This window comes from Carassius gibelio, chromosome B8, assembly GCF_023724105.1.
Source record: "Carassius gibelio isolate Cgi1373 ecotype wild population from Czech Republic chromosome B8, carGib1.2-hapl.c, whole genome shotgun sequence".
Classification (NCBI taxonomy): domain Eukaryota; kingdom Metazoa; phylum Chordata; class Actinopteri; order Cypriniformes; family Cyprinidae; genus Carassius; species Carassius gibelio.
The window spans coordinates 5,146,468-5,174,448 of record NC_068403.1 but is presented as its reverse complement, the minus strand read 5'-3'; the positions used below and the strand labels follow the sequence as shown (position 1 = coordinate 5,174,448).

Sequence of the window (27,981 nt, the reverse complement as noted above, 5' to 3'; positions counted from 1 at the left end):
TATAAAATTTATAGTGAAAATGTTTATTCATACTTCTTAATTGTGTAAAAATGAGAAAAATCTAAATGCAAAAGCCACAAATATTTGCAATACAGAGTTTCAAGAGTAAACCAGCATAGTAAAGAGCTAGTGAAAAAGTATAATTGCAGAACAATAAACTCTCAGTTCATGGTTATGCATTATAATTGCAGATAAGGTACATTGTGAATAAAATACAATGTTGATAAAATTTATATAATAGGAATTTTACTTGGATGTTGAAAGAGTATTACAGTTCAACATGCGGAAATGTATTGATTGGTCTGAATTGATTGCTGTTCTTTCCTCTTCAGAATCTGACGTCCTCTTTTACATCAGAATGGTCATTATCTGTAGAAGTAATCCTTTAACCCAGTGGTTTTCAACCTGTGGTCCGAGGTGGTCGCGGTGGTATTGCAGGTGGGCCGCCAATTACTATTAAAATAAATAATATTGTTAATATATGTAAAAATGTCTAAGTCATAACATAACATCATTTCATATATATAAATATATATATATATTTTTTATAAATAATATATTTGTTATAAATAACAAAAAATAAATATTAAACTGTTACTATGCTTCCACTATTCGAGCTCGCTGATTAGTTTAAGAATAAACCACCAATTTATCTTAGATATTTTTGCTGCATATGCTACAGAACAACAAATTCAAACATGCATAAATGGCTGTTGTGTTTCCCCCTGACTGCTTGCTCCAGTGACTATCTAACCGCTGCTGAGCTCTGCCTGGATCTGGTTTTCCCGTTTTGCTGAGCGGTGCCAGCCCTAGTTATTTTCTGTTAATTTCCAGTCCATTTAGGGCTTTGCGATTAAAAGAAATCGTCATAAAATCACGATTTGAGCGTGCGTGTTTCTAAATCACTTTATAGCACGATTTTTCGCGGCCCTGACCTCCCATAGTATGCTATCCAATCCAATCAGAATGCAACGCACCTAGCGCGAGAACAGAACTGACTGGGCATATGCCTAACTTTAGGTTCACACTCTGTCAGTGATGCGCCTTTTTTCCGAGCCCATGTTAATGGATCAGAGCGTTCACACTGCACGCGGTAAAAGGATAGAAATAAAAATGTGCGAAAATAATTAATATCTAACACATGAGCATAGAGAGAGTTTTGAGCGCACAGGATGCAGTTTAAAGGGGGGGTGAAATGCTCATTTTCACTCAATCTCCTGTGAATCGTGAGTACCTATAGAGTAGTACTGCATCCTTCATATCTCCAAAAAGTCTTTAGTTTTATTATATTTATAAGAGAAAAATAGTCTGTGCTGATTTTTTTCAGAAAAACACGAGTGTCTGGAGGCGTGACGTGTGGGCGGAGCTAAAGAATCATGAGCGCGAGTAGGCTTTTGCGTTGAGAGCGTTTGGAAGTTGTGACATAACCGTGAGGAAAAACCATCATCCAAAACAAACCATGGCTAACAGTCAGATTCAGCGTTTATTTATGATTCAGAATCAGATCCCGAGGCTGAAACTGAACGAGTGCAGCATCATCAATGACTACAGCAGGACGTCTCTATAGCCCCTTTCACACTGCACGTCGGACCCACAATATTTCCGGAACATTGCCGGGTCGCCTTCTGTGTGAAAGCAACCACGTCCCGGGATTGATTACCGAATTGAACCCGGGTCGGACACCTAGTAACATTGCGGGGTTCAACCCGGGACGAGCGCTGTGTGAACAAAAGCCAGATCTAATTCTGTGTTGAAGTGATGACGCGCGTTATCGCGCGACTCTTTTACCAGATGTTTTGAAGGAAGATCAACGTTCGCGATGAAAACATGTGCAAACTGTAATGAAGCAGAGATCAGTTAGTTCCTCACTTTCTGCGCTGATGTCGAGATCGTTTGCTTGCTTCAGTGAAAGTATAACGTGCCTAGCGTTGTCGACTCGTACATTACACGTCACGCGCTGATGTCATGTGTCGTTACGGGATCTTCACTTTGTCATCTTTTTTTTTCTTTAAAGGTGTACAAGGTTTACTTGATGTGCTTACGTGCCGATAGCTAAGTTAACAACACAGAGATATTTTAAGCAGTTTTACTCACCGCCTGCGGTTCCAACACACGATCGTGACCCTTTTTCGTTGGGATTGCATCATCCTCTAAGAAATAAACGATACGCAAATCCAGCGTCAAACTGGGCCTTGTTTGTAAAACAAGCATCTTCGAAATGCAGGGAACAAACAAAAACACTTGCACAACTCCGTTGATGCTCTGTAAAAATAAACTCTGTCCACTGGTCCCTTAATGTTTTTTTTTTTGGTAATCTGTGCAGGCTTGTCTTGCCCTCGCAGCCAAAAACACACTTCTTTTGTGACATTTCGTGACGCTCTCGCTCTGATCAGTGAATTTCTCTGCTCTAGTGATGTGTCGTTCTTGAACGATTCGTTAATTTTGAACGAATCTTTAATGTGACTCGGGAAGAACGAGTCGTCTCGGGGAGTGATTCGTTCAGTCGCGCATGCGCATTATTCTATGGGTTCTGTTCTAGTAGTAGTAATTCACCTGTCAGTCAATGCAGTCTTGAGCCGGAAAGAGAATTGATTAGTTCATAGTTCGGGTCTATCGGGTTTTTGACTCGTTCCTTGATCACGTGACAGCCCCATACGCTTACCCAATGCAGTCTGAGCCGGAAAGAGAATGGATTAGTTCATAGTTCGGGTCTATCGGGTTTTTGACTCGTTCCTCAATCACGTGACAGCCCAATACGTTAAACCCAATGCAGCATGAGCCGGAAAGAGAATTGATTAGTTCATAGTTCGAGTCTATCGGGTTTTTGACTCGTTCCTCAATCACGTGACAGCCCAATACGTTAAACCCAATGCAATATGAGCCGGAAAGAGAATTGATTAGTTCATCTCATGAGTCTTCGGGTCGAGTCGTTCCTTAATCACGTGACAGACCCATACGCTAAAACCATAGACACTGACAGTAAAAGAATGCAGATAATTGAATAGTTCATCTTTCGGTTCTTCGGGTTTTTCGTTCTTTTGTACTGTGATGTGACAACATTGGCTAGAGTAATTAGTTCATTTACAACTTTCCTTACAAAATGGGTGCGTAGTACTTATTTATTATTAGTATTATTTACTCTTACAGTAACGTGATGCATTTCTGGTTTCAAATTGTTGTTTTTAATTTCTGTCATGGTGGTACTTTTCCATAACACTGAATGTGGAAATAAAGAGTTGGTTATGCTTAAAATGTTGATCTTTTTTTCTGTCTGTTTGTTTTTGTTTAGTTGTGCAGTTATTAAATCAGATTGTCTGTGTAAACCATACTTTTGTAACATATGACACTTCATAAACATTAAAAACACTGTACATACTTTTGAACAGTTGTTTATTGTTTATTACAGAAAAGCTTTGTAACAAAGAGGACAACTATTCCAAAATAAATTAAAATAATAAAAATGTAAATAATTAAAAATGAAATTAAAATTAAAAGATAATAAAGCCACAGGGTCTAATAACCTTAACAAATTAACTTTAAAAGTACAATATAAAAAAAAGAAAAACTAAATATTGCACAACAAGCTATTCCCAAAATAATTTTAAACCATTTGAATAAAAAATAAATGAAAATTAAGAGATACTAAAGCTACGGAGCCTTATAACAATAACAAATTACCTTTTAAAATCACAACAACAAAAATATTGCACAACAAGCTAGTCTTTTTCTAAATAAATAAAAATAAATAAGCTTTAAAATAAATAACACACTGTGGCTATATTTTTAGGACTTGCTTTAAGGCATGTTTACATTATTAAAAAAAAAAACAAGCTCCCTGACCTTGGATGGGCTGAGTCTGTGAGTTCTTCGATCTGAGATAATCTGCCCAGTTTTAGAAAAAAAAATTCAGATGGCACGGATGTGGCCACAATGCAAAGTCTTGTCTTTGTGACTTCAGAAAGGCTTATGTATACTGGTGAACATCTCCTCCACCAGGTCAGAGGGTCTGATGTGCGGGGTAAGAGTGGCTCTGCAAGGTTGGCCATCATAGCATCTGAGGTCTTAGAAGAGGTAGCAGAAGGCCTCAAGCTTGCTACCCTCTCGTCAAAGTCTTCCCAAAACATGGCCCCTGCACTGGCAGTGCACCAGGATCTGAAACTCCTCACTCTGAGCTGGGTTAAAACTGTTAAAGCTGAAGTTATCATAACCTTAATGTCTTTAACATTAATAATTCAAATTCAAAATGTTATTTGCTTTTAATGTATGTCATTATGTCCTTTTTTGAGCAATCTTCTTATACATATATTATACCAATATGTCAAGTCTGCCTAGGAAAAGCAATTATTATACCAGCAAACTCAAAATTGGAGTAAAAATGAACAAACTAGTCTATAAATACTTTTTATTGTAAGCTTGGATTATTATATTATTATATAGCCTAGTGTTTATTTACCGATAGACAGTCAAGAAGACAAATTAATCAAAATTTTATTTATAACAGGGTTTTATTTATTTATAAAATAATAACAAACCACAGATCCTCAAAAAACAGTAACAAAAACACAGTGACAGAAATGTCAGAAATAGCGCATGGGGCTGTCACGTTATTAAGGAACGAGTCAAACTCGACCCGAAAGACTCGTGAGATGAACTAATCAATTCTCTTTCCGGCTCAAGACCGCGTTAGTTTTGCGTATGGGGCTGTCACGTGATTAAGGAATGACTTAAACCCAAAGCCTTCTTGTCAGATAAGAGGTGAGATGAGCTAATCACAGACTGAAGACCCAGGTAAAGAATGAGTATTTTTTTCTTTATCTCATAGCATTTTAGTTTTGTATTGTTTGTAGTGTGATCAACGTTTGCGTAAGTACTAGATGTGTTGGGGAGGTAGCACTTAATATTTTAATAACATTTTGCTAAAATGAACGAAATGAACGAAATGACTCGAAAAAAGATTCGTTCATTTTGCTGAACGAGACTCAAAAGTCCGAGTCGGTAAAATGATCCAAACTTCCCATCACTACTCTGCTCCACTTTTGGAAATATGTTTCAAATTAATCCTGAACGCATTTATGACTGTAAAAGCATATTGGTATGTGACACATTCGCAAAATTGATCAAAGAAATCGCAATAGGTTTTTTTTTCATATCGCACAGCCCTAGTTCATTCAATAAATACAGCCTCTGGATCTGATTCTGGATCATAAATATACGCTGAATCTGACTGTTAGCCATGGTTTGTTTTGGATGGTTTTTTTCCTCACGGTAATGTCACAGCTTCCAAACGCTCTCAACGCAAAAGCTTACTCGCGCTCGTGATTCTTTAGCTCCGCCCACACGACACGCTTCCAGGCGCTCGTGTTTTTCCGGGAAAAATCAGTACAGTATCTTTCTCTTATAAATATAATAAAACTAAAGACTTTTTGGAGTTATGAAGGATGCGGTACTACTCTATAGGTACTCAAGATTAACAGGATATTGAGTGAAAACGAGCATTTCACCCCCCTTTAATCGCTGGACAGAATCGTGATGCATTGGAGAATCGATTTTTTTCTCCCACCCACTGAGTTCTGCCTCATTTTGTGATGTGAAACCATTAGGGCTGTCAAAAAAAAAAATAAAAAAAAAATAATAATAATCGAATTTTGAATATTCCATGAATTAAAAATATCCACATATGAATGCAAAAATGCTGCATTCGAATTTTAGGTGTCCGTTAAGGAGGCAGCTTTAAGGCCCGCCCTGGGTATACTTCACATTCCCTGTTTTGTTCCGTCTATCTCCTCTGCACAGCTTTCAGAAGGCGGACGAGCTCCAAAACCAGTACCACTTCTGTCATTATTCACCTCGTGCATGCGCTGTTGACAGCGGATACGGATGGTCAAATTATACTTTGGCCTTTATCAGTGGCGCACGAGATGCGATGACAATATATAAGTGTCATCAAAATTGCATTAAAATGTTTTTGTTAACATATACAGTTGAAGCAACTAGATGCAGCGTTGCTGCGATGTTCAATCAAAATATTGCGGAAAAAGAAAACGTGGAGAAGATCTTGTTTACGTCAAAACTGAAACCAAGCCATTCACACAGAATGCATATTTTACGCATTTTCTAGAGAAGGACATCTTCTATTATCGTTGTACTCGCGTCTCACACAATAGAGCCGCATGTTAAGAAAGCCATGTAAAATTAAGGTGGGTTAATTTTTTTTCAAAAACATATCTTGAGACTTTATGGTGGGTTTTCCCCATCCTACTGCATCTAATGTTTAAATGAAAAATGTGCTCTGTGTAATTGGCTTTCACCCCTTTGTATTAAACTATGTACATGATGCTGTTTTGTTTATAGTTCTTTAAGTTACTTAATTATAAATGTTTTATAAACATTGTTTTAAATATTATGCACTTTTTTCACAGTCATATTTTATTATGCTTTGAATAAACATGCGTTAGTAATATTTTGCCCAATGCGTTCTCTTGTGGCCTCAGAAGAGAAACCAAAATTTTTTCTTCACCCTAACTAAAATTATGCATTTTAAATTCGAATATAATTCGAATTATGATAATATTTAATTGCAAATTCGAATTGAGTTTTTCAGCCATTTTGACAGCCCTGGAAACCATGCTTAATGACAAAAATAAGCTATTTCAAACACTTGACTTATATGAAGGGAATCTGGAGTAAAAACGCCATTAAATTATCTCTTTGTAAGACAGTAGGTTCCTATACAGACTCATGGACATGAAAACTTTAATACATTTTATTAACCGCGGAGCCCTTTCTTTTCCAGCAGCCATGCTCAAACTAGTTCCAGATTGTAGAGCTATAGCTCCTCGTTTAGTGATAAATTCCTCATCATTGTCCCCCTTCCACCATTTTGCTCCGCATGTGGGCTGCGAATGAGTGGCACACAGAGGTATGCCATCTACTTGGCTTTATCAATATTATTGTCCATCCCTAACACACACCATTAGTTTTGCTCCTGATGGTGGTCACGATCACTGCTGCAGTGATGATGAAGAGACCAGCACCAACGGAGGAGAATAAGCAGATGTAGTATAAAGAAACCCCTTCCTCATGATAATCTTCAGCAAAATCTGAAAGCAAACATGTACAAAAAAAGAAACCGTTACTCTCACACTTTTGAGACATTTGAGATTTCTTTACCAGATGGGTCATTCTCACGAAACAGTTGAAACGCCATGTCACTAGTGATTTTAGATATTAAACATGCAATTTAGTAATATATAAAAACACCATAATAAAGACAATACTGTTCTCTACCTTGCACAAAGAGTAATTTCAACATAGGAATTAATTATTTTTGCATTTTATTGCATTTTCTGCTGAAATTCTCATTACCGCAATGCGTCCAGCTGTATCTTAACTCATGTTATGTTGTAATTTAAACAAATTACAATTAAAATATTCTGAAAAAAGTAAATGGATATTCTTCTATAATTTTTCACATGACAGAAAAATGACAGACTGAATATTCATGTATAATAATAATGATACAATAGTGGAAATATAAAGTGTCCATGACTAATGTTCTCATCCTCCGCAATATTTTTTGAGGGTCATTTACGCACACAATTTTTTTAAATATAAATCTTGATTTTAAATGAAGCAACACATAAGGCAGAACCTTCGAAATACCAACAAGGTAGGCAGATATCTTCATATTGTTCCAGTTAAAAGTGTAAAATTCTCTTGTCAGGACGTGTACACGACAAATTGATTATCATCACCGAAACGGGTAGTTTTCCACATTTAGAAAAATATTAGATTACAAATTTTCTATGAAAATATACTTCATTAATGACTGATTATATACACAGAGTAAAAATTGGGTAAATCATCATGGCTTCTCTGTTGTTAGCAAAACATGCTAAGACACCTCATCCTCCGCAACACCATTTTCACTCACCGCAACAATTTAAGGCCAGTTGCGCTAGAGAGAACCTCTTTTTCGGTAATGAGAATTTAATCAAACAGACTATTGTTAAATGTATATAATGAGTTATTAAATTAAATATTATTTAATAACAAAACAAAAAAGCTTAAGCAAAGGCTAGGGTGACCAATTTCAGAGAAAACGTTTATACCAACCCACCAAATCCCAGGAAGGAGAGAGACATTATGGGTGAGAGGTTACAGCAGGAGTAGTTATCAAAAATTGTTGGGAAGCCTACACAAATGTTGGTGCATCTATCATTATGAGGACTTTCTATAAGTGTAATGATTTTTATACTGAGCAACAGAACTTTGTGTGTGTGTGTGTGTGTGTTCACTGCTGTGTGTGCACTTTGGATGGGTTAAATGCAGAGCACAAATTCTGAGTATGGGTCACCATACTTGGCTGTATGTCATATTAGAATAATTTCTAAAGGATCATTTGACACTGAAACCTGGAGTAATGATGCTGAAAATTCAGCTTTGTCACCACAGAAATAAAATTCTGGTTTAAAGTATATTAAAAAGATAACAATCACTTTATCATAATATGTTATGATTTTTTTGTTTTTACTGTAGTTCTGATCAAATAAATGCAGCCTTGATGAGCAGAAGAGGCTTTAAAAAAACTTTTTTTATTTTTTATTATTGATGCTAAACTTTTGAATGGCAGTGTATTTAAATATGAAAAAATGCAGCAGTTTGAAATTCTAATTCAAAAACAATTATTATAGAATGTTTAGGGTTAAATTGAATGAGAACATCTTTAAGGAAAAAAGAAAAATATATTGTGAATCATCTTTTTAGGAATGAGCGATTTTGGAAAAACTTTAGGTTCACACTTGGGTATACTCTTTACCAGAACCAACTCTTTCAGTAGAAAGAAAAAAATCCACTTGAGTCATCAAGACTACATTCCCACTTCAATGACTATTAATAAATAGTTATTACATAATTATATGATTATTACATAAAATATAAAATAAAATAAGAACAAATATTTTGTAATAATGTATTGTGAATAATTTTTTTATAATAAAACTAAAATTACAAAACGAATATTAGTCTTCTTTTTTTTCTAACATTACACTATTAAGTATTTATTTTGTGGAAAACCACAGGGTGCCCTTTAAACTGCTTCTCATTAAACCTATTCATAAAGCAGCTGTGACAGAATTTTACTAAGGAATGGGGAGAAATCTTAAGCTAAGCAAAAGAGTGAGGATGACCTTTTTGGTATGGATGATGTCAGCATGATTACTAACTACACCCACAGCGATTGGCTGATAGGGGATGGGTCTCTGTCAGTTATTTTATAATAGAAATATTGTAGAATGAGATATCATGTTGCCATAATCAAATAAAGATTTCAAAATAAAAATGTTGCAATATTCAAATAAAGTTTGAACTAGAGTGTCACTAATTAAACAAGCATATGTTCAGCTAATTGTCAGCCTCAACATGTCTGCATCTTATAAATAATTGTTATATGTATAAGCAGCCTTTTAATTAACAGACTAGAATTATTATGGCTGATATGACAGTAAGATCAGTAAGATTTAGTACAAAGGTAAAAGAAATCCAAACTGGATTGCTGTGGAAACAGCCATTTTAGGATTGTTTATGATTTGGTCTTTGTGATTTAGGTGTCCTCTTGACTACCACTAACTTTTCACAGATTTAAGAGCTGATTTTTACATAAAAAGACTTTATGAAGTACTTGAAGAAGAGTCGAAGAGTCCTAAAGATGTGGAGTTAGGAGCAACATTTAGTTTCACTTAAAATATTTTGTGAAAATGGCCCCTGGTGTTTATACCCTATGTTATGTAGTTATGAAGCACTGCAAAATAATTTATGCCAATATTATCTAATTTATTTTCTACATTAAATATTATTTGTTTGACTATACCATATACTTAATATGCCTATTATCATTACCGAAATCATGAACCTCATTTTCGTAACCTATGTATCATTACCGCAACATGTGTTCTTTTAAGATTTATTTAAGAAATTGAAAAATAGTAGTCTGCTTTTAAATGTATGTGCAGAATCTATACATTGTGTTCTTTCAGGTTTGCAACATCATTTTGAAAATATTTCAGTTTTTACTGAAAAAAAATAAAAAATTGGCTGCAAAATGCAGAAGGTGTTGCGGTAATGAGAGAAATAATTCAAAATTACATAAAAATGTTATTATAAAAATATATTTTATTCCAGAGTTTCAAGTAACTGTGCATGACTGTTATAAAACCATTTTTAAAAATGTGAAAATTTATTATTTTTCCCCACATCACTGGACTTTTCAGAGTGTTACGGTAATGAGATTTTTAAGGACATGTTTTGGAAAATATGTTCAAAAAGTTGTTAAATTGTCAGTAAAACTTTTTTAAATTTATGGTCACTGACACTTCAGACCCGGCACTTAATGCTTAAAAAGAAAATTTGTTGATACAAACATTTTTTTAAATGTCATATATGAAATCTTTGAAACTACGATTTCGTGAGAATCACCCAGATGGACGTTATTGTAAATTACTGACCTACACTATACAAAGTAAATTAGACTTACCTTTTGTGTGCACTTATAGTAATACAACACTGTGAATTGTTTTTTTTGTTTTTTTTTACAGTTATGAGATTTTTTATTTATGACCATTAAACCATTATACGGAAACTTTATAAAATGGAAATTATATATAACTAAATGTTAAGTAATATAAAAGGAATTATACATACTTTTGATGTGAACATATGGTGCTAGTAAGGTACATATAGTATGGTTCAAATAGAAATAAAAAAGAAAAGAATATCAAAAAGCATCAACGAAACAGTGTAAATCTGCTGACAAACTCTGCGTCTGGTAATATGGTGTGCTCATGTCATTGGGTTGAGCTTTAGTAAAAAGACAAACACATTTTTTTTCTACATTAAATGAAACTTAAACATTAAATTAATTAATAAATAATGACTACTAGTATACCACTGTATTACAGCCATTAAACCATACAGGGAAGCATAATTAAACACAGTACAGGACAGGCCAAAATAAATCTACAGTATATGCAAACGCGTGTCAAGTTTTGTGAATGTATTTTATATTCTCTTGTACTCCAAACATGAACCAGCACCGTGTATGCACATATGCGTGGTATGTTTGATTATGAATGCGATAACATGACAGATTATTGTGATACAGCAAACAATGACCGAAACTTCAAAGAAGAGTAAACAAAAAGTAACTATGACTTTATTCTTTCTGTTTTAAATATATTTTAACATTCATTTGAATGCAAAATGAGGGTGTTTAATTGTTTTTTTTTCTCCCCTCTTCCCACCCTCCCACTTTTCCACAATTTTATGACATTTTAAGGCAATAAAAATGGTACAATAAATTCTTAATTATGATTTCAAGAGGTCTTAAATTTCCTCTTGAAACCCCACTCATATGATATTAATTGTATTTGTACAGGTCTTAAAATTTTTTTCAAATTGATTTTAAAAATCCTGCAGATACCCTGCAAGTGTTCAGACTATATGGATATTGAGGTGTCAAAATCTAACATGCCGGCAAAACAGAGCATTCGAATTATAATACATTTACAGGTCCTTCTCAAAAAATTAGCGTATTGTGATAAAAGTAAAAGTAATTATTTTCCATAATGTAATGATAAAAATTAAACTTTCATATATTTTAGATTCATTGCACACCAACTGAAATATTTCAGGTCTTTTATTGTTTTAATACTGATGATTTTGGCATACAGCTCACGAAAACCCCAAATTCCTATCTCAAAAAATTAGCATATTTCATCCGACCAATAAAAAAAGTGTTTTTAATACAAAAAAAGTAAACCTTCAAATAATTGTGTTCAGTTATGCACTCAATACTTGGTCGGGAATCCTTTTTCAGAAATGACTGCTTCAATGCGGCGTGGCATGAAGGCAATCAGCCTGTGGCACTGCTGAGGTGTTATGGAGGCCCAGGATGCTTCGATAGCGGCCTTAAGCTCATCCAGAGTGTTGGGTCTTGCATCTCTCAACTTTCTCTTCACAATATCCCATAGATTCTCTATGGGGTTCAGGTCAGGAGAGTTGGCAGGCCAATTGAGCACAGTAATACCATGGTCAGTAAACCATTTAACAGTGGTTTTGGCACTGTGAGCAGGTACCAGGTCGTGCTGAAAAACGAAATCTTCATCTCCATAAAGCTTTTCAGCAGATGGAAGCATGAAGTGCTCCAAAATCTCCTGATAGCTAGCTGCATTGACCATGCCCTTGATAAAACACAGTGGACCAACACCAGCAGCTGACATGGCACCCCAGACCATCAGTGACTGTGGGTACTTGACACTGGACTTCAGGTATTTTGGCATTTCCTTCTCCCCAGTCTTCCTCCAGACTCTGGCACCTTGATTTCCGAATTACATGCAAAATTTGCTTTCATCCAAAAAAAGTACTTTGGACCACTGAGCAACAGTCCAGTGCTGCTTCTCTGTAGCCCATTTCATGCACACGCCTGTGCACGGTGGCTCTGGATGTTTCTACTCCAAACTCAGTCCACTGCTTCTGGAATCGGTCCTTCTCCACAATCTTCCTCAGGGTCCAGTCACCTCTTCTCGTTGTGCAGCGTTTTTTGCGCCCTTTTTCTCCTTCCCACAGACTTCCCACTGAGGTGCCTTGATACAGCACTCTGGGAACAGCCTATTCGTTCAGAAATTTATTTCTGTGTCTTACCCTCTCGCTTGAGGGTGTCAATGATGGCCTTCTGGACAGCAGTCAGGTCGGCAGTCTTACCCAAGATTGCGGTTTTGAGTAAAGAACCAGGCTGGGAGTTTTTAAAAGTCTCAGGAATCTTTTGCAGGTGTTTAGAGTTAATTAGTTGACTCAGGTGATTAGGTTAATAGCTCGTTTAGAGAACCTTTTCATGATATGCAAATTTTTTAGATAAGAATTTGGGGTTTTCATGAGCTGTATGGCAAAATCATCAGTATTAAAACAATAAAAGACCTGAAATATTTCAGTTGGTGTGCAATGAATCTAAAATATATGAAAGTAAAATTTTTATCATTACATTATGGAAAATAATGAACTTTTATCACAATATGCTAATTTTTTGAGAAGGACCTGTATTCAAGTTTTACCAGATTGGCATGACATTTATATTTACATGTTTTACCTGATGGGCTGTAGGTGTAGGTCTCACTTTGACGGTTCACAACAGAATCAGTCTCATGCACACAGGTGAAGGAAACCGGCAGACTCCGATTCACTTCGAACACCCACTTTTCACTTGAATTGCACAGTGGGTTCTTCAAGGTATAGTTCTGTTCACTCTTCAGTGACAGCTGGAAAGAGCTCTCATTGAACCTCTTTCCAAATGAACACATGACAATCATGTGTTCTCTGTCCTCCATCTGCCTGAACACTGTAATATTGGGCACTGGGACATCTGAAATACAACATTCTTAGTTAATTTTAATTCTTGTTTAATCTTATTTTAAATCCTTTTAAATGTTATCTTGAGTCCCTGTGCTACACACAGTGTCTACGGTGGTCATTAGAGATATATATATAAAATTTTCATGTTGCGATTAATTGCTACTGCTTTTATCACAGTATATAGTATTATCACGATATTGAAATTTAGTTGTAAAAAAATTGTTGTCGTAATACAGTATAACAGGTTTAATAACTTTCTTATAACAAAAATAACTGAGCATTTAAATACAATAATAAGGTATAAAGTTAATAGTTTTACACAGATTAAAGTGCAAAAGAACTATAAAGACCAATAGGTATCACTTAACAGTAAGACCTAATTTGTTAACCTTAGTTAATGCATTAACATTCCCAATGAGCAGGTTCATTTGCAAGTTATTAAACTTAATAATTTAGTATTAAAGTCTTAGTTCATGTTAGCTCATTAAATAACACAGTTGCAACTTTCAATTTTATCAACTTGTTATTAAATATTGGAATGCCTAAGATTAATGGATATTCAGAATAATTTTTGTATTGGCAGTTTATGGTAACTAATGAAGCCCTAATGTAAATTTCAAACAATATCTAGGGCATGTTGTAGTCCAGAATTAAAATGTAAAATAGTTTCAAAATAAATAGCCTATTACGTCTAAATATTTAAAGGGGTCATATGATGCAGCTAAAAAGAACATTACTTGGTGTAATGAAACGTGTTTATGTGGTTTAAGGTTCAAAAAAGACATTATTTTCCACATAATGTACATTATTGTTTCTCTTAGCTCTTCTCTCTTCTCTAAAAGCAATGTGTGCTCTTGATTGGCCAGGTCACAGTGCATTGTGATTGGCCAAATGTTTCAATTGTCTGATGGAAGTGTCATGCCCCTCAACATATACTGTTATAGAGCATCACAGTTCCATAAATAAAATAAAATAAAAACCTGTGTTGCGTAGACTTATCAGTGCAATCATGATCTCTTGGCTGCCATGATGGCTTTTTTCAAGGAGGAAAACAAAAGTGTTCGGGTCATGTAGTTGAGTGTAGCGCGTCCGAGGGTCAGCTTGTGGGTTTTATAAGGGCCAGCATGAGGGACAAGACCTAAAAAGTTTTGGTGAGTTTTGCAGGGAGGTTGGTAACGTTAGTTAGCATTATCGTCCACTTTAGCTAGGCTACTGTCGCCTTCATATGGTATGAATCATATCAAGCATTTTATAATGCCACTGTCAAAAAAATATTTAGCCTAGGCATACCTTTTTGTGCATTTACTGAACATTTGTGTAATGGCAACGACATGTTGATGACTGAGCGGTGATTGCTGTCAGGTACAAAGCACTGTACCATGTTGCTGACGTTATCGTTAACCGCTTTCACACATGCACACAATATATAAAATACACGATAAATATAAAAATAAATACACAATACCTATATAAAACACTATTTATTTACAAGATTAATGCTTAAAGAACTGCCATTACTGCACATTCACTATATAAAATAAAATTCACTGGAGGAAAAAGTTTGCATGGCCATCGTCAGATTTGGAAGTTGCTCAAAAGGCTCGTTCGCGGTTGTGGCTTCAGTAGACTTCAGTGAGGCGCGGTGGTTTATGGGTTGAGTATTGCTCGAAATGAAAATATGTACACAGTCTTGTACCTTTTTGACTTTTTTTTAATTTTCTCTTAACTTTTTAACTCGAAATGATATGTTATATGCTTATGAGTTCAGCCGTAGCTGGTTATCCTCACACATGCTCTAAAACTCTTTAGATACGGATTTTTCCGAAAGTCAATGATAGAAATTAATGGGAAATTTACTTCCGGCACCAAAGCTCTCTCGGGCTGTGGGTGGGACTGTGATGCTCTATGGTGTCTCCCGGTCAGAACACGGGCATGACAGGACAAAAACAATAAAACCCTCTCTATTTTTTTTTTTTTTACAGTAATAAAAACCACCTCTGCTCACTCAACCCAGCTTTCGCTCAATCTAGGCCACTGTGATGCTGTTTTGTTGAGAAAGCGATACTACTTTTTTGGCCTTCCAAAAGAGGAAATGAATAGAAATCATGTTTATATCACGTTTATAATGGGTTTTATGTTTATGTCTTGTCACTCCGGCTGGACAAGGGATCACAAAATGTTAAGGGGCGTAAAATTTCCACCACAAGCTTGAGGTATTCTGCAAATCACAATGCACTGGATAGCTGGCCAATCAGAGCACACCTCGCTTTTTAGACCAATGAGCCTTGTAAAAATTGACACATTTCAGAAAGGCAGGGCAGTTTTTGAGAACTCTGTTCATCTTCGGAACACAATTTAAGATATTTTGGATGAAAACCTGGAGGCTTGAGACTGTGCCAGTCTGTCAGTCTGGAGATCAGGGTTCTAACCCTGCTTAAGACAACATTCAAGATTTTGGTAGCACTTTATTTTACAGTCCTGTTCCTCATGTACATACTATGTACTTATTACAATAACTACGTAATAATTAGGATATAATCTTGGATAGAGATGATATATCATTATTTGGGTTCGACTGAATTCATCATTTTCAAACTGAAAATCAGCAAGCTTTTATTTTGGTGTTGCCGAATGCTGACTGTACAGCGTCAGTGAATGAAATTTAACAGCTTTTTTATTGTGCCTTGAAATTGGTAGCGGGTAGCCTAGATTTATGCTTTCAGTTTGAATAGAAATCTACAGTACAGTTTGTCGATCTTTAAAATGGTAATTGTGCATTAACAACTGTCAACCATGTAGGCATGCAAACGCTTGCTCTGAACTTATGTATGTTACACAGCGCATTTCTTTCATTGGTCGAGCATGCGGACCATTAATGTGCTCCTCCTGATTATAAGTTGTATTCTATAGGGGTGCTCCGATCACGATCGACCGATCGTTAATGCGCATCTCGTCAGTAAAGCCGGTTCTCTAATCAGCGGTTAATTCCATCAGGTGCGTGATTTCACATAGAGCAGCTGTTACTACACAGAGCCGTTGTTAACAGAGAAGATGAACCAAAAAAACGCTGAAAATGAAGTGGATTTGCGCATATTCTCTATTAACAACGGCTCTGTTTAGTAACAGCTGCTCTATGTGAAATCAGCACCTGATGGAATTAACCGCTGATTAGAAAACCGAAAACCGGCTTTACTGACGAGATGCGCATAACGATCGGCCGATCGTGATCGGAGCACCCCTAGTATTGTATTTTGTTGCGTCGCGCTCCGCCGCTCTGCTCGCGCCCGGTGTAGACACAATGACTATGTTTACATGCACCCAAATAATCAGTTTGCAATCGGATTGAAAAGCGTTCATATACACCTTAATCAATCTGATTGAGCTCGATAGGAATGACATTTCGATCGGATTGAAGGCGGTGGGTTATTCCTCTGCTTTCACTTTCACTTTTCACTTTCACTATTTGAGCAGTGTGCGCATGTATATATATGCGCATATATATATATATATATATATATATATATATATATATATATATATATATATATAAAACTTTTCCTATTTTAAGCTTGTGACAAACGCGCATATTAACCCAATCACTTTATTTAGCGTTCATTACAACATTACAATCAGATTCATCAATCGTAATGAATTCAGTCCGAATGAACCATAAGGTTTGCATGTAAATGTAGTCAATGTAAATGAATGTTGCTTTCTGATGCTGCATTTGAATTTTCACGCCACATTATTTGAAATTAGCCTGGGACGCTAGGAACCCTGATGTAGGCTATACAGGACATGAATTGCAAACTAGTGCTCTTCTGTTTCTTTTGGTGTATAACTCCCCTTGTGCCATAGAAAAAGCTAAATAATCACGGTTGTCTGACACATTCGTGGTTAGATCTAATAATTGCGATTAGACGGTTATTTAATTATCACGACAGGCCTATTTGGCGCTGTGATGAACAAATCTGACTGGCTATTTAAATAATGTACATCCGAATAATGACTGTCCAAATACCCTATCTTTTTTTTTCTTACCTTTATATCCATGAGAACACAAATTTTCTTTGGTCCTATAAATCAGCCATTGACTCCAAACACCTATTCCCGAAAACAACATCAGATTTGGATCTTTTCCTTGGTTTAGGTGCAGTTTATGTCCCTTCAATCCAAATAAGCTTTTATCTTTACATTCCCAGATGTGAACTGGGTCAAGACCATTGCAGGGCAGAAGGATAATTTTGGCCCTCTCTTTGATATTCTTTGACCCCAAGCAGAGGTTAAACGAGCGACTGAAGATTTGTGAAGAGGAAGTCCATCTGAAATGCTGAGCTTTAGATGATTCATTACATGGTGCACTCTGTACCACAGTAGTACTCTTTGTATACACACATGTTTTGCGGTCCTCGTTGTAGATGAGGAAGAAGCTGGTGTCTGAATCTATGGAAAATGATATGACAGTTATTGTCAAACTTTTTGTAGTGGCATACCTTCTGGGGCATTTAAAGGTGCAATGTGTAATATTTACTGTCAGAAATGCAATATAATATACATAACTATGTTTTCAGGGGTGTATAAAGACCTTACTTAATGAACCGTTCTGTTTTTATTACCTTAGATTGAGCTATTTCTATCTACATACACAGCAGGTCCCCTTACATGGAAGTCACCACCATGTTTTTACAGTAGCCCTAAATGGACAAACTGCACTACAGAATGTGTTTTGTCACTTTGTTGCTCTTGCGAATAAAACACTGACACAATGATGAACAAGTACATTAATATCCGCGATAACACAGATTTATTGAATAATCAACTAAAAGTGATGTGACATTCAGCCAAGTATGGTGACCCATACTCAGAATTTGTGCTCTGCATTTAACCCATCCAAAGTGCACACACACAGAGCAGTGAACACACTCGCTGTGAACACACACCCGGAGCAGTGGGCAGTCATTTATGCTAGACAGCGCTCGTGTTGTTTGAAGACAGTGAGCATGCGGCTGGGGCTCTCTCTCTCTCTCTCTCTCTCTCTCTCTCTCTCTCTCTCTCTCTCTCTCTCTCTCTCTCTCTCCCCCTTTTGCTTTTTCTTTACTTTACCTACTTAATTATTTTTGTCTTTCCCCTTGGTAATAATTTCTGGATAAGGACGAGTGTTTTGTCACGTACGCGCGGCTCAATTCAGCCAGTATGGCGAGCAATAATGTACTAACACCTGCTACCCTCTCACTCCGTGATGGGTGCAGGTGTGTACCGGACCCCGCGGTGTCTGTAGAAGACATGCTGCTAGTCTTTGGTGAAAAGATTGGTTTTGAGAACATCGTTTCGGCCTCAAGGATGAATAAAGCCGTAGTCGTATTTTTAAAATCAGAGGCACTGGTCAATGTTTTGACTGTGAGTGGCGTTTGGGTGAAAGAAACATATGTTCCGGTAACCCCGCTTTCCGCACCAACTAAAGTCCCTATCTCGAATATCCCACCGTTTATATGCAATGATGCCATTCTAAAAGAATTACAGAGGTTCGGCAAGATCGCAAGTCCTGTTAAAGCGGTTCCTCTGCGATGTAAAAATGCTAAAGCACGTCCTTTCCTTTAGGCGGCAGGTCTTTATGTTTCTAAACTCCCCTGAGCGGACTTTAGATGTCTCTTTCCGCGTCCCTAATGAAGCGAATTCGTTTATGGTTTATGCCAGTACCGATAGTATGCGTTGTTATGAATGCGGTGACGTGGGCCACAAACGCCTCACATGCCCGCATAATAAGGAGGAACCACGCGCATCTACATCCCGCGACGATACGAGTAATACAGACGCACAGAGGCCAGAGCAGCAGGCTGAAAGAGCTACAGATGAGGTGAATGAGCAGCAGGAGGTGAGTGAAACTACTGGTATTCCTGGCAGTGTTGGGGAAGCTGAATGTAGTAGGCCTACTGTGATACATAAGGATGAGAGTGAGTGTGACGATAATGAACAGAATGATGGTCAAAGTGATGTTGAAGATGTGTGTGAGGATGTTACAGGGCAGGCAGGTGTCTCAGAGGAGAATATGGCTGATGAGATGGAAGTGTTTTCACAGTGCACTGATGATGGTTCAAGAGATGATGAGCAATGGTCTGATGTTTCAAAAGTTGTTGATGATTTGTACACGCTTGAGCAAATAAACTAATTTCTTGACAAAACTAAAGGTAGAGCTGGTGTTGAGGTTTGCGATTATTTTCCAGATGTGGGAAAGTTTGTCTCCTCTGTTATGATGGCTAGAAGAATGAGTACTTATGATGAGCTTTCACAACAAAAGCGTTTTCGCCTCAAAAAGCATCTAACTGTTATCAGATCTGGAAGGAAATCAGTTAAAGCAAGGGGAAAGACCAAATAATCAAGATGGATAAGTTTTCCTTTTTCTTTCTTTATTGTTTTCTCTTTTTCTCTTTACCTCTTATGGAAGTTTTGAGGGTGGGGTCCTTAAACATAAATGGATTAAGGGATGGAAAAAAAAGAGTTTATTGTTAGACTTCATAAGAATAAAGAACCCGAGTGTTGTCTTTTTACAAGAGACCCACAGTAATCTTGATAACGAAGCTGATTGGGGATTATGGTGGAAAGGAGAGAGAGTGCTTAGTCATGGAACTAATATTAGTGCCGGTGTGGCTGTACTTTTTTCTCCTAATGTGAATGTTAAAATTCTGATGAAAAATGAACTAGAACCTGGGAGGCTGATGGCTGTCAGAGCTGAAATTAATAATTTATCTTTTTTGTTTATCAATATCTATGCCCCTAATACTTGAGCATATAGATTACAGCTCTTTGCGAAACTAGAGCAGTTTTTTAAATTGCAGCAAACTGGTGATTTTATCATATTAGGAGGAGACTGGAATTGCACTCTAGATTTCACACAAGATAGAAATGGCGATTAGCCTCATATGCAGTCATCTTCTTGTCTGACTAGAGTCATAAAAAGTTTTAACCTGACAGATGGATGGAGAGAGAATAATCCTTTAATAAAGCAGTACACTTGGGTCAAAATTAGCAATGATAGGATTTTTGAAGCACGTTTGGATAGGTTTTATACATCACAAAACATGAGAAATAGAGTATTCAATGCAGCTATTTTTCCTGCGTCTTTTTCTGATCACAAATTTGTCACTGTTGATTGTGTATTGGTGAATAGAACCCATACGAGTTCCTACTGGCATTTTAATAATAAACTGTTGGAGGATAAATGTTTTTGTGAAAATTTTAAATCTTTTTGGGAAACTTGTAAAAGTGAGAAGTGCCTTTATGAAAGTATTAATCAATGGTGGGAAATCGGTAAAGTGCACATAAAGACTTATTGCCAACAGTACAAAGGCTTTTCCTCCCTGGTTTTAAAAATTACAGTAGAACTCCTGGAAAAGGAAATTCTTGACATTGTAAAAAGTATGTTTGTAAATGATGCAGAACAATTGCATGAACTTTGGACTGAAAAAAAGAATCAGCTCAGCTCCATCTTAAATGAAAAAGTTAAAGGGGCGAAGTTAAAGGGGCGCTTGTAAGGAGCCGTTTTCTGAACATAAAGGACATGGATGGCCCAACCTCCTTCTTTTTCAACTTGGAGCGTAAAGCAGGACAGGAGAAACAAATGTACTGTTTAAAAGACAATGATGGACAAGAAACTTCAGATCCTGTGACAATGCGCAGACTTGCTGTTGCTTTTTATTCTGATCTTTTTGCTGCTGAAGCCACAGATGAATAATCTAAGGATGAACTGTTACAGGACCTCCCTGTTCTAACTTCAGAACAAAAAAAACTCTTGGAAACTGATTTAACATTTGAGGAAGTCACTGCTGCTGTAAAGGGTCTTTCTTCAGGGAAGGTACCAGGGCTGGATGGCTTATCTGCCGAATTTTATAAAAAGTTTTGGTCTTTAATAGGACCTGACTACTTTGAGGTACTCAAGAAATGTATTGGTGAAAAGTCTCTTCCTTTAAGTTGTCAGCGGGCTGTTTTAACATTGTTACCCAAAAAAGGGGATCTAACCCTCTTAAAAATTTGGAGGCCCATCGCAATTTTATGTTTTGAATACAAAGTTCTGTCAAAATGTTTGGCGAACAGACTAAACAATGTAATGCACGCAATCATTCACAAAGACCAGTCTTACTGTGTAAAAGAGAGATGTATTTTAGATAATCTACATTACGGGACATTTTTGATTTTGCTTTTAATAACAACATTAACCTTGGTTTTTTATCATTAGATCAAGAAAAGGCTTTTGATCGTGTTGATCATGTTTTTCTTTTTGAAACCTTTAAGGCTTTTGGTTTTGGAGACAAGTTTATTTCTATGATTAGACTGCTGTACAATGACGCTACATGTATGATAAAAATTGCTGTCCTTCTCCTAGAAGAGGCTTTGCTGTGTTATGGCAAAGCCTCCTCAGCCAAAGTAAATTGGGGGAAAAGCAGTGCTCTATGGTGTGGTCAGCTTGGTCAAGGTCCTTTACTTCCAGGTGGTTTGCAGTGGGGTAAAACAGGTTTTAAATACCTAGGGGTGTTTTTAGGCACAGGAGACTATAGGAGACAAAACTGGGTGGGGCTAGTGGAGCAAGAGTGTGCGAGGTTGTCTCACTGGAAATGGTTGCTACCCCAGCTGTCCTACAGGGGGAGAGTTCTAATCTGCAATAATCTGGTGGCCTCATCTCTCTGGCACAAAATGATGATCGTAGAGCCTCCTGAAGATCTGGTGAGGGAAATTCAACAGAAGCTGGTAGACTTTTTCTGGTCGGGACAGCACTGGCTGAAGGCACCTGTACTCTACCTGCCTACTCGGGAAGGAGGACAAGGACTTGTTGACATTAATTCCAGAATTAAAGCCTTCAGACTTCAGACTGTTCAGAGACTTCTATATGGGGAGGATGTATCCTGGGCTGAAGTAGCCTGTGCCCTTCTGAGGAGAGCTGGTAACATGGGATTAGACTGTCACCTATTTCTCATGGACACCAACAAGTTGAATCTGACTGGAATAACACCTTTCTACAGGACATGCTTAAGAGCGTGGTCGCCCTTCAAGATTTCAAGAGATTTTAATAGCACACAGAGACTTTGGCTAAGGGAAGAACCACTGCTTTTTAACTCTACCATAGACCTAGATATCCTTAGGTTAGAATTCCTCATCAAAGCCTTGTGGTCTGCTAAGATCACTAAAGTTGGACATTTGATCACTGAGAGAGGATGGATATCTGCGGAAACCTTAGCACTAAAGCTGGGCATGAGGTCAGTTAGAGTGGCAGGGAAACTGTTAACTCAAATCCGTGAATCTTTACCATTGGATTTTAGACTCTCCTTGGAAACACCTGATGTGGACAGTCCTCCTTTCCCAGAGATGACTCTCTCATTTGATACTGGAGAATGGCAGGAAACGGAGGGCAAATTGCTGTCTTTTAGAACCCCTGAACTGAGCTGTTTTGGTGACGCAGGAAAGAAGGCTCTTTATGGGTTGTGTGTCAAGGTGACACATTTCACACTCTTGAAAACGTGAAGGAGTCTAAGTGGCAAGAGTTTTTTGGATTGGGCGTCTCCCCTAAAGGCTGCTGGAGGACCCTGTACAAACCCCCTATTGAGAAAAGGTCTGGAGACCTTCAATGGAGGATAGTGCATTGTATAATAGCTACAAACAGACACAGAGCACACCTAGATCCACTAGTAGGGGAAGAGTGTTCTTTTTGTGGGCTGCAAGAAACAATTTTTCACTTGTTTCTTAATTGTTTGAGACTCCAACCGCTGTTTTATCTATTAGAAGATTACTGTCAGTCTTTGGGGGAAGTTTTTACGCCTGTTTGTTTTATCTATTGTCCCAAGTACAAAAGGAGCAACAAGCCAGTTCACGTTTTAACAAATTTTTTGTTTGGCCAGGCAAAAATGGCAATTTGGGTATCACGCAAAAGGAAATTACTTGGCACAGGATCAACTAATGTTATCTCTATTTTTAGGGGATTATTGAAATCTCCTATCAATATCGAGTATGCCTATTACAAGCTTGTTGATGATTTGGAAACTTTCAGTCTCAAATGGTGCATTAATCAGTGTGTCTGTGAAATTGACCCTGATGGCTGTTTACAAACGAATGTTTAAAGTGATGGGTGTTTTTATTTTTTAAACTTTTTCTTAAGAGGTGTGCATATTTTTTAAATTCTTTTGTTTTTGTTTTCTTTTTTTTCTAATCTTACCCTCTTTTTTAACTGCTGGTTTCTGATTAGGTTTTGATGTTTTGTCGAATACTGTTGATAAAGAGATTATAAAGTCAAAAGTCTCTCTCTCCCTCTCCCTGTTTCTCTCTCTCTCTCGTGCGTTTGCGCTCTCTCTCTCGCGGGCGTGCACTCTCTCTCTCTCTCGCGCTTGCACTCTCTCTCTCTCGCGCGCTCTCGCTCGCTCTCTCTCTCTCGCGCACGCGCTCTCTCTGTCTCTCTCTCTCTCTCTCTCTCTCTCTGCCCTGTTAAACTGACAGGACTTAAAAACATGCAAATGATAAACTTTCACTCTATGATGGTTAAGCTATGCAAATAATCCACGAATCACATTCGTAAAGGGCTGGGGAGCAGCTGGCCCATACAGTTAATGAATAACGGATCAACTACAACAGCTTACATCGCACATCCTGTGATGTGACTATCGTGGATTCGTACATTGCGATATCGATGCTTAAATGACACATCGTGCAGCCCTAATTAAATAATTCCAAGTGTGTTTCAAGTTTTGTGAACATATTTTAGATTCTCTCATGCTCCAAACATGAACCAGCACTGTGTATTTACACATATTTCTTTATATGGAATATGCATAAAATAAGGGCATTGATAAAGCAGTACGTCTAAGGCCGGTGACACACTGGATGCGTGGCGCAAGCGTCTCAGCCGCGTGGCGTGTCGGTTTTTAATTCGGCTCCCATGTTAACAGGTTAGAGCATACAGACCGCCTGCGTGAGACGCGCGTCAAACACTTGCTTGCTAGAAATAGAACCGACGCCTATTGCGCGCGTGTTGGAAGCTTTTCCAGGCTAAATATAATAGGAAAATGTGTTTAAATGTCATTTTGTACACAAATACATATGATTTCCTGATATTTTGATATTTGAAAGTCCATAGGTTGACATAAATTCAGATATAAATGTAATAAAAAAATAATAATAATAATTATCGATTTTCAAATATTGCACCTGTCAAACATAATCTATTTCGTCCTTTATCAGTAGGCGTAGGTGTAGGTGTGTAGAAAAAAGTATGTATTGTTGTAATGAAGACATGAGCCTGGTCTGTCAACGGTCTCCCTCTACAGCAGCAGCGCGCCAGCGCCGCGACAGGCACGCTTCTGGTGTGTAAAGACACAGAATCCGCCACGCTTCTGGGACGCTTCAGACACGCGGCGCTCACGCCACGCATCCAGTGTGTCACCGGCCTAATGATGAACGTGATGACATGACGGATTATTGTGATACAGCAAACAATGATATTGTCACGTTAATGAACTTTTGTTCCCTAAGTTGGTCACCTTCCTTCTCTGTCGTCATCTAGTAAACTCCTCATTTTGATCACCATCCTCCTCAAGCTCTTTGTCTTCCCCTTAGCACTACACCATTTGTAACAGAATCACGGACCCAACAGTATAGTTTATTTAGCGGCGTTTTTCTTTCTTTTTGGTTTTTTATTTTTGTTTTCCTCCCTCTCCCGGAATGGCCATCCCAGCAGTCCGTCTCCTATGCCTGGAGCAACTGGACCGTTCGCTGGAGGACCATATCAGGGACTTTCTCGATCTGGCGTGCATTACCCACTTCCCCGACCTCTCGGTCTCTAACTTCTTCTACACCGGCCTGAGAGAGCGGTGTAAGGCACGCCAACCAGCGAACGGTCCCCGAGAGGATTTCGCCGCTTTCGTGGAGTGGGTGCTGGAGAAAAATCGATCTTCATGGACCATCTGCACCGCCGAAGAGGATATCTCCAGCCCCACTCCCGACCCAGAGACCAGCCAGCCGCCATCACGCCGCACGGAGCCAGAGCCCACCGCAGCCGCAGAGCCCGAGCCTTTCATTGACGGGGAGCAGGACCTCGAGAGCGCGACTGACCAGGTGTGTGAGCCGGCAACACCATGCATCGTGGGAGTCTTAGTGGAGATCGAGGGCGCCCTGCCCACACTTCCGCGACTGAGGGTGAGATGTATTCGGTCTCGGGAAATATGGAGCAACTACTGGACCTAATGGACTGGTCTATGGAGGTAATTCCTGAATCCCCTGTTTTTCCGCTGGTTCCTTCCAGTCCTGATCCCCCTGTATAACCTCTCAGTCTTCCACTCCTACCTCCTCCAGTCAGTTCCTATGCTCCATTTCTGTCACGTTAATGAACTTTTGTTTCCTTAGTTGGTCACCTTCCTCCTTGTTTGGGTTAATTGATTATTCCCCACCTGTCTCCAGTTCCCTCATTACCTTCTGTGTGTTTAAATACCCGGTCTGTTCAGTTCTCCCTTGTCCGTGATTGTATTAACACTTCTGAATGTAATGTGAATGTGAATGTTTATGTTAATGCTGTTATAGTGTAGTATATTGTCTGTATTCTCCGTAGTCATCTAGTAAACTCCTCTTTTTGATCACCATCCTCCTCAATCTCTTTGTCTTTCGTTTAGCACACCCAGTTTGTAACAGATATACTGTAGACCAAAAATTCAAAGAATAGTAAACAAAAAGTAACTTTTAGGCATGATGGTATGATAACCTTAATCAAAAATTTCATGGTATCACGGTATTGTTGTTACAGCTCTGAAATTTTATTTTTAAATGACTGGGTGAAACAAAATAAAAAATCAGAGTGGACACAATATATTTTGTTTTTGAGCAACATACAGAACATTAGAAACAGTAGAATTTGTTTATTTTTTTTTCTTTGATTTGTTTCCTAAAAATTAAAGACTGACATCTTTTTTTAACCTAAATTTGTAATTACTAGAGATTAGGGCTGTAACTATCGAATATTTTAGTAATCGAGTATTCTAACAAAAATTCGGATAAATATGTGATTTTTGCTTAATTAAAGTGCAATATTAATTATGCAAGAGAAAATAAGACTCCTGGGTCTCTTAAAATTAACAACTAAGTTCCCTTTTTTAGAATTTTTTTTTTTAAATGCATAGAATGCAATGCATACATCAAAAACTACTACTGTTGAAAAAATTAATAAAACTGTATTTTTTTTATAGAAATAAATCATATAACATTTTGAACATTGAACATTTAGCTGACGCTTTTATCCAAAGCGACTTACAATTGCTATATATGTCAGAGGTCGCACTCCTCTGGAGCAACTAGGGGTTAAATGTCTTGCTCAGGGACACATTGGTGTCTTACAGTAGATTCGAACCCGGGTCTCTCAAACCAACTTAATGAAGTCTTATCCACTGCGCCAACACCACCCCATATAATATTTATTCCATGTTTTAATTTTAATAACAAATCCCCTTTATTTACCAAAAAATAAAATGTTTAAATTTCATTAAAAGACAAATTAAATTTGGGTGAAACTTGTGTACTGTTTTTCATAATTATATTACTTGTAGAAAAACTTTAAACACAATTGTAAATACGTATAAAGAATGGCACTGGTTTTATTTTTAGTGCTAAACATTTTTTTTTTTCTTAGCATATTTTTGTATTTTGCTTTGCTTTAGCGAAATTGGTACCGAGAACCATGGATTTTCACTGGTATCGGTACTGAATACTGAAATTTTGGTACCGTGACAACCTGTCACCGATTTAGTGTAAACCTATTTATTTGATTCTTTTTTATTTATATTCTTTCTTCTGTATTTTCTCTGTTCTCAGGAGCACAGCTGGTGCATGATAAATTGAGGATGCATGTGTAAATCCAGGTTACTTATTTATTATTCTAACTTTGAGTTAACATTAAATGTTCAGATAACGAGCTGCGGTTGTCGGTCAGGAAAATTTACCAAAATGAGCATCCCTAGTCCCAATAAAACAATTATAAAATTAAAATAAATTAAATTAAAAATAAATAAATCAATAAAAATTTGACAGTGCCGGTCATTGGAGGGTAAACTGTAGTATCAGGACAAGATAAATTAAATGCCACTGTACAAAAAGATGGAAAAAATTTTATTGACCCATTAACCTGAAAATGTTAAAATATTTTACAAAGGAATAATGACAAACAAAACATGACAAAAACGACATTTTACAAAATATTATAATACACTTTAAAATATTTTCAAAATGCATACGAACAGAGTAAAAACTAAAGTATTTAGATGCACTTGCCAATAAAATATTATTGAATAGTAATATTATTTTATAGTAATTTTAGAATAGTAAAATAGTAAAATCAGGACAAAGCGAAAATTACACTCCTTACACAGTACATAAACATAAAAAATGAGACAAGAAATGCAATCCACTTACTGAAAGCTGGAAGAAGGGCCAATATAAGGATATGAAGCTGGTTCATGCTGTAATCGATGAGAGACTGCAGCTTTCTGATGTATGTACGGGGATGTGACTGAGTATTTATACTTAACAGACTTCCTCTGTGTTAACAAGAAAAACAAAAAA

The 27,981-nt window shown here is 37.2% G+C and overlaps 1 protein-coding gene across 1 annotated transcript; it reads right to left on the bottom strand.

Moving 5' to 3' along the window:
- Window positions 1-50: 50 nt before the first annotated feature.
- Window positions 51-27,888, bottom strand: LOC127963523 (uncharacterized). Its single transcript, XM_052563468.1, has 5 exons — window positions 27,832-27,888; window positions 17,443-17,844; window positions 13,139-13,411; window positions 6,972-7,100; window positions 51-453 (listed from the first exon to the last, which is right to left on the bottom strand). Exons 1-5 carry the CDS (start codon window positions 27,875-27,877, stop codon window positions 401-403), a joined length of 903 nt encoding a protein of 300 aa, XP_052419428.1. The 5' UTR covers window positions 27,878-27,888; the 3' UTR covers window positions 51-400.
- Window positions 27,889-27,981: the final 93 nt, after the last annotated feature.

Excerpts from the sequence above, each read along its gene's own strand:
- LOC127963523 (XM_052563468.1), bottom strand. The coding sequence starts at position 27,877 with ATGAACCAGCTTCATATCCTTATATTGGCCCTTCTTCCAGCTTTCA. Across the intron at positions 17,845-27,831 it reads GGCCCTTCTTCCAGCTTTCA|ATTCAGACACCAGCTTCTTC; the intron begins GTAAGTGGATTG and ends CATTTTCCATAG. Across the intron at positions 7,101-13,138 it reads CTACACCTACAGCCCATCAG|ATTTTGCTGAAGATTATCAT; the intron begins GTAAAACATGTA and ends GTTTGCTTTCAG.